The sequence below is a fragment of the Poromitra crassiceps genome (genome assembly GCF_964638095.1).
Source record: "Poromitra crassiceps genome assembly, chromosome: 9".
Classification (NCBI taxonomy): domain Eukaryota; kingdom Metazoa; phylum Chordata; class Actinopteri; order Beryciformes; family Melamphaidae; genus Poromitra; species Poromitra crassiceps.
This window is the reverse complement of record NC_139630.1, coordinates 6,438,915-6,453,872: the sequence shown is the minus strand read 5'-3', so window position 1 is coordinate 6,453,872 and position 14,958 is coordinate 6,438,915. Positions and strand designations below refer to the sequence as shown.

At 45.3% G+C, this 14,958-nt stretch overlaps 1 protein-coding gene across 1 annotated transcript in view; it reads left to right on the top strand.

Annotated features, from left to right (window-relative positions):
* ncoa1 (nuclear receptor coactivator 1) overlaps positions 1–14,958 on the top strand; it is a 117,332-nt gene that overhangs the window by 39,403 nt on the left and 62,971 nt on the right. The window contains exons 12-13 of the mRNA XM_083643275.1: positions 304–472; positions 2,925–3,245. Coding sequence (XP_083499401.1) covers positions 304–472; positions 2,925–3,245 — 490 coding nt within the window. The remainder of the gene's footprint in view (positions 1–303; positions 473–2,924; positions 3,246–14,958) is intronic.

The window sequence follows — 14,958 nt, the reverse complement described above, 5'->3', positions numbered from 1 at the left end:
AGTGGCATGCCCACCGCTGTTGGCATATATGGGGCACCGCCCCATGCCAGGTGGAGGGGCACGCCCCTTTTGCCCACCCCATTGTTTCATCAATGGTGTAGAGAAGAAAAGTCTTCTAGGTCACTTGCAGAAGCAAGATCCCCATAGTGAGAATCTTCTCACCTTTTTATAAAACCTGGGTTATACACATAAGGTGGGGTAGAAAAGAGTTCCACTGAGTAACAAAGTGGATTCAAGCCTGGCTACAAGAATATGGCAGTCATCCAGATGCTAATGAGAGGCTGTGTTTTCCTCTGTGTGCAGGCAGTGTGTGCCCTGTCCCCTGGACGAGATGCTGTGCCCCCCCACCACCCCTGAGGGGCGCAACGATGAGAAGGCTCTGCTGGAGCAGCTGGTCTCCTTCCTCAGTGGGACGGACGAGAGTGAGCTGGCTGAGCTTGACAAGGCCCTGGGCATCGACAAACTGGTACAGGTGAGGATGTGTGATGAAGATACAAACTGGTACAGTTGAGGGCAGGGAGTTCCCCAAACTTCTGAGTAGCCAGACATTTAGAAAAAGTATTGGGGGGTACGGTGGTGCAGTGGTAAGCGCTGTCGCCTCACAGCTCGAAGGTCCTGGGTTCGATTCCCACCTGAGACGCTGTGAAAGCTGAAGGAATGCGTGCCCGTCCGCATGTCCTCGAGTGCCCACTGCCCGGGTGGGGTCGTCAAAAGGGCCTTTCTGTGTGCGGAAGGCAGACGGGGGTAGAAGGTTCTGAGGTGGAGTTAAGGTGTCTTATTTATTACCTTGGTGAGTGACGGGATGTACGTGTCACTGTGTGCCATATTGTTAATGTTTTGTAGTGTACTGTAACTTTGTATGTTTGCTGCTGGTCTGTGTCCAAGACAAATTTCTCCCTTGGGAGACAAAATAAAGTAACCTTGAACCTTGAACCTTGAACCTTGAGTTTGCATGTTCTCCCCGTGCCTCCCGGGGGTTTCCTTCATAGGGAGACGCAACGGAGTGCAGGAAGCTGAATTCCATGCAATTCGGCATAGCCCCACCTACTGGCAACACAAAAAGTGGTTTATCTTGAGAATCGTTCATCCAATTGACTTCAAACTTGGGGAGTGTGCTGCTGGGAACTCAATACGTTGAGTTCCCAGCAGCATTGGTGAATTTCTTGCAATTTGACAGCTCCACCTACTGGCAACACAAAAAGCAGTTTATCTCGAGAAACATTCGTCCAATTGACTTCAAACTTTGGGAGTGCGCTGCTCGGAACCGAATGGAGTTGTTATATATTGTTGTTATATATAATCAGATATACCATATAATACATATATAATCATATAATCAATATATGTTTTACAATAGCATCTCAGTATGACAACACTCACTAACACATTGCATTCAGGCGATGTCTCGTCACTCACATGGTTTATGGGTCAGCTTGGGGGAAAACGCAGTCCTGGCGGAGATCTGCACTCCACCAGAGTGCACTTTTCTAGTTAACAGTATAATCGCTAATTTAGTAAGATGTCACCTTTCAACAGCTAAATCAGAGCATGTTATTTACTTAGCTTACCTCCCGGGCTCATGTCATGTTATGTTAGCGATGGATCATGAATGACAGGCGAATAAAAAAGTGAGTTTTCATGTGCGCTTCATGCAACAACACGTGTCGATTGTTTGTGTGTGTTTTTCTCACAAGGACAAGCAGAGCAGATTGAAGCACACGTGGGGGCTTTTTGAGTCCAAGGATCCAAAATCGGAACGTGAAATTGATAAATCATGCTCTTCTTGCAAACAACTTCTTGCATTTAGATAGGCAAATAATTCCATAAATTACATAAACTGCTCCTATAGCGCACTGCAGGCATCAGATAGGCTACCAAATACCCACAGCACAGAACCATGAGTAAAAAGGTCACTAATTTATATGTAGGCAGGCACAATGACCAATGAATAAAAAGTTGTTATACCGTAGTTTTGAGACCCTGTCAGTCAGAGGCTGTAATCGTCCTACCTGTCTATCAGGCAGTGTGGAGAAAAAAGGCATTGCTGCTGCGGGAAGCCATCCAGTCTATCCAAACTTTTGCCGATCTCATCATGACATGCAACAGGGAAATATATTTTGGTAGACGATGTGTTTAGAAGACAATTCTCTCTTTGTTCAGACAGTCTTGCTATAGTGTAGCATTGCTATATTTAAACTGCCGTGAGATTTGTTTGACGAGCATATGCGAGACAGGCGGCAAGGCGGTGATTGAAGTGGGCAGAGAGAGAGGGGGGGGAGCTCAGAGTGCTTTGGTTGCTGCTGGAACTTCATTTGACGCTCCAAAATCGAAACAGTTCAGAGTACCGCCGTCAAGGAAGTTTGACGTGCATCAGAACGCTCTTGGTGCACGTTCGGCCGTTTAAAACAATGGGTTGACTCCAAAACCTGAGCGTCAGACGCTCCCAGTGCGTTTGTGGCTTTAAAATAGTAGTCGGTCTGACAAATGCCAATAGGCGGAGATTTTACCTGGGGGAACTCCCTGTGAGGGTGTGTGATGAAGATACAAACTGGTACAGGTGAGGGGGTGTGTTGAAGATACAACCTGGTACAGATGAGGGTGTGTGATGAAGATTAGGAAAACAAAGGATATCATGTCAGAACCATGGTGCCTAGAAAACGTTGTGCATGCGAGAAAATAGTGGAAATGAAATAAAGTTGTGGAGAAAAGTAACCCACAACCTTATTCCACTTCCACTAATCTACCTGCATAGTTTCAACTTCATGTTAGTTTACCTCATCAGAATACATATTAGCTGTTATCAAGGTATGTTAGTCTTGTTCTTCAAAATATTGGTGCTATGGAGAAGGGGCATAAGTAGCAACATCTTCTTAGAACCAGGCAACATAAACAAATCTCTTCCATACTTGTTCCCCTCTCTCCAGGGTGGCTGCTTCGACCCTCTTCCCCAACGCTTCCCCTCCCAGCCCCCCACCGCCACCCCGATCTCTATAGACCCCAAACTTCCCAGCTATCCCTCTCAATTCAGCCCGGCCCCTCAAGCTCAGTTCCCCCCAGAGTTGGCCACAGTGGGGCCACAGGGGCTGGGCTTTGGAGCACCGCGGGGGGCTTTCCCCAGCGGCGCGGGGGGCATGGCGCCGAGGCCAGGCATGAGCAGACCACAGGGGGGGATGGGCACGCAGCTCCGCCTGCCCCCAAACCAGCTACGCCTGCAGCTGCAGCAGAGGCTGCAGGGCCCACAGCAGGTGAGGACATGGTGCTGAGATTTGCACTCATTTTTTGCAGTGTTAATTTTGTCAATGAAAAGTTTGACAAGTATTTGTTGATGTCATTTGTCATGACTAAATCGTAAACAACGGAGATGGGGGGAAAAAAGACCAAGAATTATGATGAAATCTCTGTTCATTATGATGAGTAAAGATGATTAAAAATAGATGGCTCTGTTCAGGCGGACAACCTCAAAGCATTGTTTGTTTTCCTTTTTAACCAATTATCTGTGAGTGCAAGCCAAATTCTCACTGCCCCTGGTGAGCGAGAGAGAGAGTGAGATACAGAGAGAGCGGGTTCTACAATTGAAGAGTGGAAAAATAAATATTGTATTGGTCATGGCTGATATTGTGACAGGCCACAACATTGCACTTTTTCTAGCAAACTTTAGGCATTTATTTTTATAGGATATATGAAAGAAGTACGGTAAGTCAGTAACACATTCTCAGCCTACAGTAGGTGACTAAACACATAGTTCAAGGTATGCTTAGGTTTTACAGCCAGGAGAATTATGGAGAAACTATCGCAACAGAGACAGAAAGGCTCAATTGTGGGAGCAGATTGGCTGCTGTTCACAGCTAACGTTAGCTCCAGCATGCATCGGTTTCCGTTTCCGTCTTTAGACGTCAATGGCAGCCTACGTTACTATTTGAATTGACGTCTTTAGACGTCAATGGCAGCCAATGAGTTAACTACACAGGCATTTAAATAGTAATGTAGAGGTTTTACTACTCGCTCATATAGTGAATATGTAGTCACAACACTATAGCAACACTACATTATTTTAAATAGTAATCATGAGGTTCTACTTTTGAGGTTCTACTTTTGTAAAGCACCTTGAATTGCCTTTGTGTATGAAAGGTGCTATATAAATAAAACTTGACTTGACTTGACTACTTGCTTGTATAGTGATGTAGTCACAACACTACAGCAGCACTACACATATTTTAAGTCTGATCAAGTAGATGTTCTACTACTTGGGCAGGGCTAATGAGGCCAGATTGAGGGCAGCTGTGGAGGGAAGCAGCACACAAGGAAATGACAAGACCAAACTAGACAGAGTTCATGACAACTGCAAAGCTAAATGTTTATTTTTCAATGTTGTAAACTAAAGAGGCGTCAAACAGAGCCGTTTCAGCAAGAAAGAGGCTCAAAACACCCAAATACAACAAATACAACTCAGTGGTAGCTGGTGCATTTTTGCCCAGGGTTGGCTATACCAAAATCATGGGGGAGGGATATATTCGCAAGGCCAGACACCATTCAAAACGTAAACATACTATCACAGGTTCGGTTATACGCTCAAGTCTAGGGGCAAACAAATGGCACCGAAACTCTGTAACATGAAAGAAATACGGCTGTCATCAAAAAGAATGGAAGTTTGCTCACCTGGCGCAGCCGTTGCAGTCCGGCCCAGGTGCAGCGGTGAGGCGCTCCCCTCGAACAGCTCAGGCAATTGAGAATGAGAGGAGATCAGCAACTCCACTTCTGCTTAGTTAGACGCGTTACAGAACTAAACACACACATTGGTAAATAACGTGACAAAAAGAATAACAAAACGGGGACTCCAAGCGAGCGACTGTCTGGCTCGTCATCTGCGTAGATTTTGATGAGAGCAATCGCAGTTTCCGGGCTCATTAAATACCAGCCCACTACGTAATTTCCTGAGCCAACCCCTTTCTCTCAATGACAGCCATCGAAAATATGAACAGATATATAATACATATAAACCATCATAGCATCCTATCTGAGAGGGAGAGTAGCGATCCGTCACAATACCAATTCTGGACACACCTAAATGAGTATTCTGACTGTTCTACTTCAATAACTTAAAATGACCACTTCGTTAGAAAAAGACAATATGACAAGTACAGTCTTTAATTATTTCAAGAAAGTGGTATGCATTTTGATAAAGCATTCTCTGTGATAACAAAGTTAAAAAAAATCAGAGAACTTACATTTCTATTCTTGCTCAAAATATATTAATTCAAGCACTTACATTATCCATTGTGTATGTATGTCTATTTTCAAAAACTTTCAATGCCTTGATTTCTGTCTCTCAAATTTACAAACTTTCAAGGGTTTTGGTCTTGGGGATAATTCTGTTCATCCTAGTGAAATACACAAACAACTACACCCTTTGTGTATGAGTCAGATTTGGCTTTGGTTCACCCACAGTGTTCCTATAGTAGCTTATTTTTGGTCAGTAATGGAAGGTTTGTATATGTTTGGTGGATATAACGTTAGCTGTCATGTGTGTCTGTCGTGTGTAATGACGTACTAACCCCTGGGATAAACGTAGCAGAGAAGTGTGTGTTTGCAGAAGATTTTTCTTATGTTTGAAAAATAACATGGGGGGTGGTGAAGCCACAACAGGGGGTATGGAGGTATAATCGTAGGGGGAAGGTAAAGGCTGCTTTATGCTCACCATGCCGTGAAGGGCGCGGGGGTGGAGCGAGGGCCGGGCGCGTCAAATTACGTAAATGTGTTGGCCATGGTTGGGCGCTACCTCCGTAGGGCGCCCACCGTGTACCTGAAGATTTTTCTCACAGCGCGACCTCTGCACGGCTTCTCCCCAAACATGGCCGCTTTCAAGCCACTGAGCCCTGAACACTGGGCTGTGTTTTCACTACATTTCTTGACCCATGTGGTAGGCTACACTTTGATTTGAAACTGTTCGTTTTTAGTCATTTCACCAAGTAAATGTGTTGTGTTGAGAGCATGATTGAGAGAGATTAAAAGCAGCACACAGTAGGCTATCAGGGCTGAGAACTGAAACTGCTATTCAGTAAAAACAAGTTTGGTGATTCATTCATGTGCTGATGTGCGGTCGTTTAAGAGTGAAAGCGCACTCAGTACTGCACATAATAGCGTTTAATTGCGACTTTTTCATGGACTGTTCTCACTATTACCATTGTACAATACATGCTGATCACTTGGCTGATCACTTCTGAGTATAAAAGCATCTGCCCCAGCGCGAGGTCCGCACGGTGATTCGCGGAGACTCGCAGAGCTCCACCCCACGGAGCTTGTTCGAGTATAATGAGCCCTTAAGTGTGACAGGAGGGGTGCTGGAGAGTGGTGGAGCCACAGTGGGGTCTGGCAGTACAATGGTAGGGGGAAGGGTACGTGAGAAGGGACTGGCTGGGCAGGGGTGTTTGAGTCAAACCTGTTGAAAAACAAATTAAAATCATTGGCCTTTGCTTGGCGTATCGTATTGTAGCCAGTGATGGTTTTCATTCCAGGCCACACCTCCTTTGTGCTGTTCTGCTGTAGTTTGTCCTCCATCTTCCTCCTGTATGTGTCTTTGCTCTCTTTGATTTTCAGCTCCCTCTGCATCCTTTTCAGCTCCTCCCTATTTCCTTCTCTAAAGGCCCTCTTTTTTAGCATTTAAAAGGGCCTTAAAGTGATCCACGGTTTGTTATTTGGGAAAACCTTTACAGTCCCGGTTGGAGCAACAATGTCCTGACAGAAGTTTATATATCCACTTATGAAGTCTGTAAGTCCATCTAAATCCTCTCCAAAGATTCAAGATTCAAGATCCTTTATTGTCATTGTCATGTCCACAACAATGAGTGTGCATCCTCTGCAGTTAAAAGGTTAAAAAGGGAATATAAAGCCTTTTGGTAGGCTTGCTTTATTCTGTGTCAGTTTGAAGTGTGTATTCTATAAGGTTTATAGGCTAGCTCATTCTGTTAAGTTTGAACCGATACCTGGCCTGAGGCGGCCAGCTACTTGTGATTGAGGCTGATTGCTGTGGGAGGCCATCGAGGGTAGGCCAGAGAATAGGGTTTTGCTACTTCTCTTTTTCTAACTACTCATCTACCATCTTCAGGTGTAGTAACCCGGGTAATCTCTCCTACCCTAAGCGCAGAAATAGTCCTTTTACTATTGCCGGAGGACTCTGGAACTGCCAGTCGGCTGTTAAGAAAACTGACACCATCTCAGCTCATGCTCTTTCTCAATCCCTCCACTTTTTAGCTCTCACAGAGACCTGGATCATCCCGGAAAACACTGCTACTCCTGCAGCTTTGTCCGCTGGTTACTCCTTCTCCCACACCCCCAGACCCTCTGGCCATGGGGGAGGCACTGGTGTCTCCTCATCTCTCCCAAATGGACGTACACTGTCACCTCTCTCTCTATCATCTGTCTATATCCTCTTTTGAGTCCCATGCAGTTGCCATATCCCTACCCATCAAGCTCAACATTGTGGTAATCTACCGCCCGCCTGGTCTGCTTGGTGACTTTCTGGACGAGCTGGACACCCTTCTCTCCGTCTTTCCTGAGGATGGTACTCCACTCATTCTTCTGGGTGATTTCAACATCCAGCCAGTAACCTTACAATCTCTGCACTTCCTTAACTTCTTCTCATCCTTCAACCTCTACCTCTCTCAATCTCCTCCAACTCACAAAGCAGGGAATGTGCTTGACCTGGTCTTCACCAGATCCTGCTCCACCTCTAACCTCACTGTGACTCCTCTTCCTGTATCCGACCACCACTTTATCACCTTCTCTCTTCCCATCTCCTTCCCCCCCTCCCACCCATCACCCTCTCACTCTACCACCACCCGACGCAACCTAAAAACTCTCTCACCTAACTCCCTCTCGTCTACCGTCCTCTCCTTGCTTCCCTCGGCCGAGCAGTTTGCTCTCCTGTCCACTGACGAGGCTTCCACCACTCTTCTATCCTCTCCTCCGCTCTTGATTCTCTCTGCCCACTCACCACTAAGCCTGCCCGATCCTCTCCCCCTGCCCCTTGGCTGACTGAATCTCTGCGAACTCATCGATCAGAGCTTCGGGCAGCTGAGAGAAAATGGAGAAAATCACATCACCCTGAAGATCTCTCTTCCTACCACCTTATCCACTCCAACTTCACCTCTGCTGTCTCCAAAGCAAAAACCTCCTTCTTCATCTCTGAAATCCAGTCATCTGCGTCCAACCCCGGTAAACTATTTTCCACCTTCTCAACCCTCCCTCCCCTCCCCCTCCCTCCTCCCTCTCTGCTGATGATTTTGTAACCCTCTTTACTAAAAAGGTGGATGACATCAGCTCCTCCTTCCATCCTCCATATACCCTCACTAACACTCCCGACTCCAATCCTGCTTCTCTGCCCCCCGTCCCCGGATTTACTTCCTTCTCTCCCCTCTATCCTGATGAAGTACTTAAACTCATCAGCTCTAACCGAGCCACTTACTGCCCCCTCGATCCTATCCCTTCCTCTCTCCTCCAAACCATCTCACCTGACATATCTCCCTTCCTCACTACCTTCATAAACTCCTCTCTGTCCTCTGGTCTTGTTCTGCCTGCTCTAAAGACTGCAAGAGTCAAGCCTCTGCTTAAGAAACCCTCCCTTGGGATCACCCTGCTTTTTTTGTAGATCTGGAAACTAAACTCTTTGAATTAGGTGAATATCCTATTATTTTGGCTGGGGACTTTAATCTTATTTTGGATCCTGTTTTAGACCGTAGTAGTTCTCCTAGCATCAAACCACCCAAAACTGTCTTGACAGTGAAAGGTTTCTGTGAATCATTGGGATTAGTTGATGCTTGGAGGCTAATGAACCCAAGAGCAAGGGATTACACCTTTTACTCTCATGCGCATAACATGTATTCAAGAATTGATATGTTTTTGGTTTCTAAGATACTACTCCCTTCTACCTTATCCTGCTCCATAGGTCATATTCTGGTTTCTGATCATGCAGATATTTCACTTGAACTGTTACCTTACTATGAAACAATCAGACCACATAGATGGAGATTTAATGCATCTCTGCTACAAGACCCTAGCTTTAAAGAAGCCCTCAGGAATCAAATTAAGGAGTATATAGAATTTAATGTGTCCTCGGCTCCCTCTGCTGGGGTGGCTTGGGAAGCTATGAAGGCAGTCCTGAGAGGCTTTATTATCCAGCATGCTTCATACAAGAAGAAAATTAGCATAGCCAAAGTTACAGAATTGGAAAAAAAGGTTCAGACAGCTGAAACGATATTTAAACGGGATATGTCACCTATTAATTTGCAAAATTTGACACAATTAAAGTATGTATATAATAATTTATTATCACAGAAAGCGGAATTTTTGTTATTTAGAGCCAGGCAAAATTATTTTGAGTCAGGGGAAAAAGCAGGGAAACTCCTGGCAAGATATATTAAAAAGAAGGAATCCTCTTCAACCATTGCAGCTGTGCGCGATCAGGGGGGGGAGCCTCATGACTAAACCAAGTGATATAAATAATACATTTAGAGAGTTTTACACAAATCTTTATACGTCTGAAAACACCTCAACAGATACTGAAATAAACTTCTTTCTTGAGGGCCTGAACCTTCCTAGATTAGATGAACAACAACGTGACTCGCTTGATGCCCTAATCTCTAGGTCAGAGATAGCTGAGGTTATTAGAGGTCTGCCAGTAGGTAAATCCCCAGGACAGGACGGCTTCACTGCAGAATTCTACAAATGCTATGCAGATGAAGTGATGCCACTAATGCAACAGATGTTTGAGGAATCCTTTAATGTGGGAACATTACCACCTTCATTAACACAGGCAGTTATTACTCTTATACTCAAACAAGGTAAAGACCCGTCTGACTGTAAGAGCTTCCGCCCTATCTCGTTAATTTCTACGGACTGCCAGATTCTGTCCAAGATTCTGGCTAATAGAATTAATAAAGTGCTTACATCACTGATACATCCAGACCAAGTGGGTTTCATCCCCCAGAGGAACTCTTCAGATAACATCAGACGCTTGTTAAATGTCATGTGGTCAGTCCGCAACATAGACTCCCCAGTGGCTGCTATTTCACTCGACGCCGAAAAAGCGTTTGACCGGGTGGAGTGGAGATATTTGCTGCTTACTCTTAAATCTTTTGGATTTGGCCAGAACTTTTTAAAATGGATAGAAATACTTTATAATCACCCACAAGCGGCAGTTCAGACAAACGGATTAATCTCGCCTTATTTCTCATTAAGTAGAGGGACCCGTCAGGGCTCAAGCTTTTCACCAGCATTATTTTGTTTAGCACTAGAACCGCTCGCTGCGGCTATACGCAGGAACCCTAATTTTCCTGGGGTAACCATTGGGGAGTCAGTACACAAACTTATGCTTTACGCGGACGATATACTTTTACTGGTATCAGACCCTGTGAAATCAGTACCAGCTCTTCTAGATTCTATTGATTCCTTTTCTAAACTCTCAGGGTACAAGGTCAATTGGTCAAAGTCTGAGGCTCTCCCCTTGACTGCGTACTGTCCCAGTACTCTCTTTAAAGACGGCGCCTTTCAGTGGCCAACTGAGGGTATAAAGTATTTAGGAATCCTCTTCCCTCCAAAAATAGAAGATGTAATTAAGGTGAATTTTGATCCTCTTTTTGGAAAGATTTCTGTTGATGTGGAGAGGTGGTCATCTTTGTTTTTGTCCCTGTGGGGTAAAGTAAATGTGTTAAAAATGAATGTTATCCCGAAGGTAAATTACTTGTTACAGTCACTTCCATTATGTATCCCCATGACATATTTCAAGAAATTTGACAGGATTTGTAATAACTTTATATGGAACGGGAAAAAAGCCAGAATGCGACTTGAAAAGTTACAGATGCCTGTCGACAAGGGAGGCCTCGGGCTTCCAAAACTTATTTTTTATTATTATGCTTTTAGTTTAAGACATTTGGCCCAGTGGTCATTACCTCCTGAAAGGGCGCCTCCCTGGTTCATATTAGAGCAAATGGGATTTCTCCCTCTCTCCCCTCTTGCCGGTATAACAGCTAAGCTGTCATCTACATTTCGGTCCCATCCTATCATCTCTCATCTTCAGACGGTCTGGAAAAAAGTCTCTTTAATCTTTAAGATTAACCCATATTTGAACTCAGAATCAGGGATTTGGCTAAACCCCAAGCTCCCTATAGGTAGAGTTCCCTTCTTTTGGAAGGAATGGAATAATAGTGGTATCAGTATGCTGGGTGACCTGTATGAGAGAGACACTCTAAAAACGTTCAAGACCCTAATGCAAAATTTTAGTTTACCTAGGACACAGCAGTGGCAATATTTTCAATTGAGGCATTTACTTGTGAAAACCTTTAGTTCAATTAACACCCCTCCGTCTCACTCGGATCTACTGAGTAACATAATAAGAACATTTGGTCTGGGTCACGAAGCATCACACTATTACTCCATGATTTTCAACCAAGCTCATAAAGGGAACTGGGCACTAAAACGAGTCTGGAAACATGATTTACATTGTTTATTTAACGAGAAGGAATGGGACCGAATATGTCAGAACTCAAAGAAAATGTCTAGGGATATTAGAATCAGATTAATTCAATTCAAAATAATTAATCGGTTTTACTGGACCCCATCAAGGATGCATAGATTGGGGCTGAAAGACACAGCAAACTGTTGGAGGTGTGAGAGGGCAGAGGGTACTCTTTTACATGCATTATGGTCATGTTCTGTTCTTCAAGATTTCTGGCACAAAGTTCATAAGAAAATCTGTGATATTGTGAAGCTTGATTTTCCTTTCTGTCCTAGACTTTATGTTTTGGGTGACCCCTCACTGCTCGCCCACTGTGTGGGTGAGGTAGCAGACTGGATCCAGACTAGTATTATGGTGGGGAGACAAATGATAATGAGGGGGTGGAAAACAACAGGGGGACCCTCCATGCAGGAATGGCTGATTGAACTGGGAAGGGTGGCGTCCTATGAACATTTGTCCTATAGGATGCACAACAGATTGGAGGTCTTCACCTTGAAATGGGGGACATATCTGGATGCTAATGTAGCGCAGGACACTTTACCATAGGGAAGGACTCTGGACTGATAGAGCTACAAGACTTTAAAAAAAAAAAAAAAAGTCGCTGTGCCTTTTTGTTTGTCATCGTTTGTCTGTTTTTGTCGGTTTTCTTTTTAAGTTATTTACTATGTATGAAGGATTGTACTGATAATTGTGAAAATAATAAAAAACTTTAAATCAGAAAAAAAAGAAACCCTCCCTTGACCCTACTGCTATTCAGAACTACAGACCTCTCTCTTCTCTCATTTCTTTCCAAAACCCTCGAACGAGCAGCGTCAGACCAACTTTCTCTCTATCTCTCCCAGAATGACCTCCTGGACCCTCTGCAGTCCGGTTGCAAGGCCTCTCACTCTACTGAGACAGCTCTTCTTGCAGTCACAGAGGCCCTTCACACTGCTAAGGCCTCATCCCTCTCCTCTGTCCTTGTCCTCCTTGACCTGTCCGCTGCTTTCGATACAGTCAACCACCAAATCCTTCTTTCCACTCTGTCTGACTTCGGCATCTCAGGTTCTGCACACTCCTGGTTTGCTTCCTATCTCTCTAACCACTCATACCAGGTCTTATGGAGAGGGTCCCTCTCCAGATCCTGCCCTCTTACCACCGGTGTCCCCCAGGGCTCAGTCCTGGGCCCCTTACTTTTCCTTCTCTATATCAGATCTCTTGCCCATGTGATCTCATCTCATGGCTTTTCTTATCACTGCTATGCTGATGACACCCAGCTTTTTCTTCCCCCCGACACCCAAATCGAGGCTTGCCTCTCTGCATGCCTCAAAGACATTGGTGACTGGATGTCTGCCCACCACCTCAAGCTCAATCTTGGTAAAACAGAGCTACTCTTCCTCCCAGGGAAAGACTGCCCTCTCGCAGATCTCTCCATCTCCATCGACAATACCATGGTGCTTCCCTCCCAAACAGCTAAGAACCTTGGGGTGATCCTTGACAACCAGCTGTCTTGCTCGGCCAACATAGCTGCGACAGCACGCTCCTGTAGGTTCGCCCTCTACAATATCCGCAAAATCCGTCCCTTTCTCACAAGGGAAGCGACTCAACTCCTGGTCCAGTCACTTATCATCTCCCGCCTGGACTACTGCAACGTGCTCCTGGCCGGCCTACCTGCCGTCGACATCCGACCGCTTCAGCTCATTCAGAACGCTGCAGCCCGTCTGGTATTCAACCAACCCAAATTCTCTCATGTCACTCCCCTCTTCCGGGACCTTCACTGGCTTCCCATCTCGGCACGCATCAAATTCAAGACACTGGTACTGGCCTACAGGGCAGTACACCAGACAGCTCCTCTGTACCTGCAATCTATGGTCACGTTCCAAACCTCTCACCGCTCCCTTCGCTCCTCCACTCGTGCAGAACGCCTCGCTACGGGGGCTAAAAAGTCGCTCATCCCCGATCGCGACTCTTCTCGTCCCTGGCACCTCAATGGTGGAATGAGCTCCCACCTTCGGTCAGGATGGCTGAATCACTGCCGATCTTTCGGAAAAGACTAAAGACATCTTTTCATGCTCCATCTGGGCCCTTCTTGAACTAACTTCTTTCTCTCTCTTCATAAAAAAAAAATACTAACTTAACTTTACAGATGTTGTAGTTGTCATAGACTGTGTTGCATAGTTGATTGCTCTATTGCTGGCAAAAATGTGTTATTGTAAGTCGCTTTGGATAAAAGCATCTGCCAAATTATGTAATGTAATGTAATGTAATAAAAACAGTCAATAAACCAAGAAAAGGGGTTCTATCTTGCCAAAAGCGCTAATTTAGCATTTGCGCTCGTTTAACGCCGTGCACAATGCAAATTGGGGGCGGACACAAGCGCATGCCTGTGATAATTGTACTCGGCATTGGCTGCCACAAGCCAAAGCAGGCGTTTCAGCGCTAAAATGTGGTGATAGATGGCATTATGCTATCGTCAGCAGCGCGCAATTACTTTGCGCTAAGAGCTTTGAAAAGGACCTCTTATGCGCAAATACCTCTCTGCGCTGGGTGCGCTGCACAGAGATTACGGCTGCGCTCCCAGCGCAGAGGTATTTGCGCAGTGGAAAGTGTAATTCCTTTTGGATATGTCATTTCTCACAGCCTTGCCACGCCAAGACATCAAATTATGCTGCTAAAATTGGTATTAGCAGATAATTCAGTGAGGCAATCAACTATAACTCACTGAGAAACTTTTATCACATCGCAAAGAGGGAAATTAATTGAGAAAACTTGTTGGACAATGGACATAGGCTATTTACCTTCATAAGCCGGAGGGTCGTTGGCACCACAGACGATCTGTCAATAAGCTCTCTCTGTCCTCGCACAAGTGAGTCCACTCTATTACGCATGGAGAGAATTACAGCATATTGCATGCCTCGCGCAAACAACCATTGGGGGGAACCAGAGAATCTGGTTTTGATTAGCTCAGCCTTGCCTGGCCACGCCTGTGAATAATTCTGGTAGTTAAGACCGCCCAAATCCCGTTTGCGCAGGCATTTTGGGGTGCAGATGATTTTGGCACGGCTCTAATTTGCGCTTGCGACACCTGCGGTGAACCTTTCCGCATCCCGGCCGAGAATTGCATCCCCAACATATTTCGGGGCTGTTTTAACTTAGAAATCAGGGAGGTCACATCTACCAGACAATTATATCACTTTTAAACAGTTACATTTCTGTATAAATGATTACAAGTATGCTCCCGTGAGGTGGGGATGCTTTTTTTGCTGATTGGCGGGGGAGCAAAACTCGGCAGAACACCTGGCGGACGGCGCACGGCGGAATGCTATCTTCCCTGCCTGAAGGCACACGCAAACAGGTGCGCAAAGCGCTATTAGGGGATAGCGCTGTTGGAAAATAGAGCCCAAGGACAACAAGGACAAACATAATACAAGATAAAAAATTCATTCTGGGTCTTCCTCCTATTGCACGTT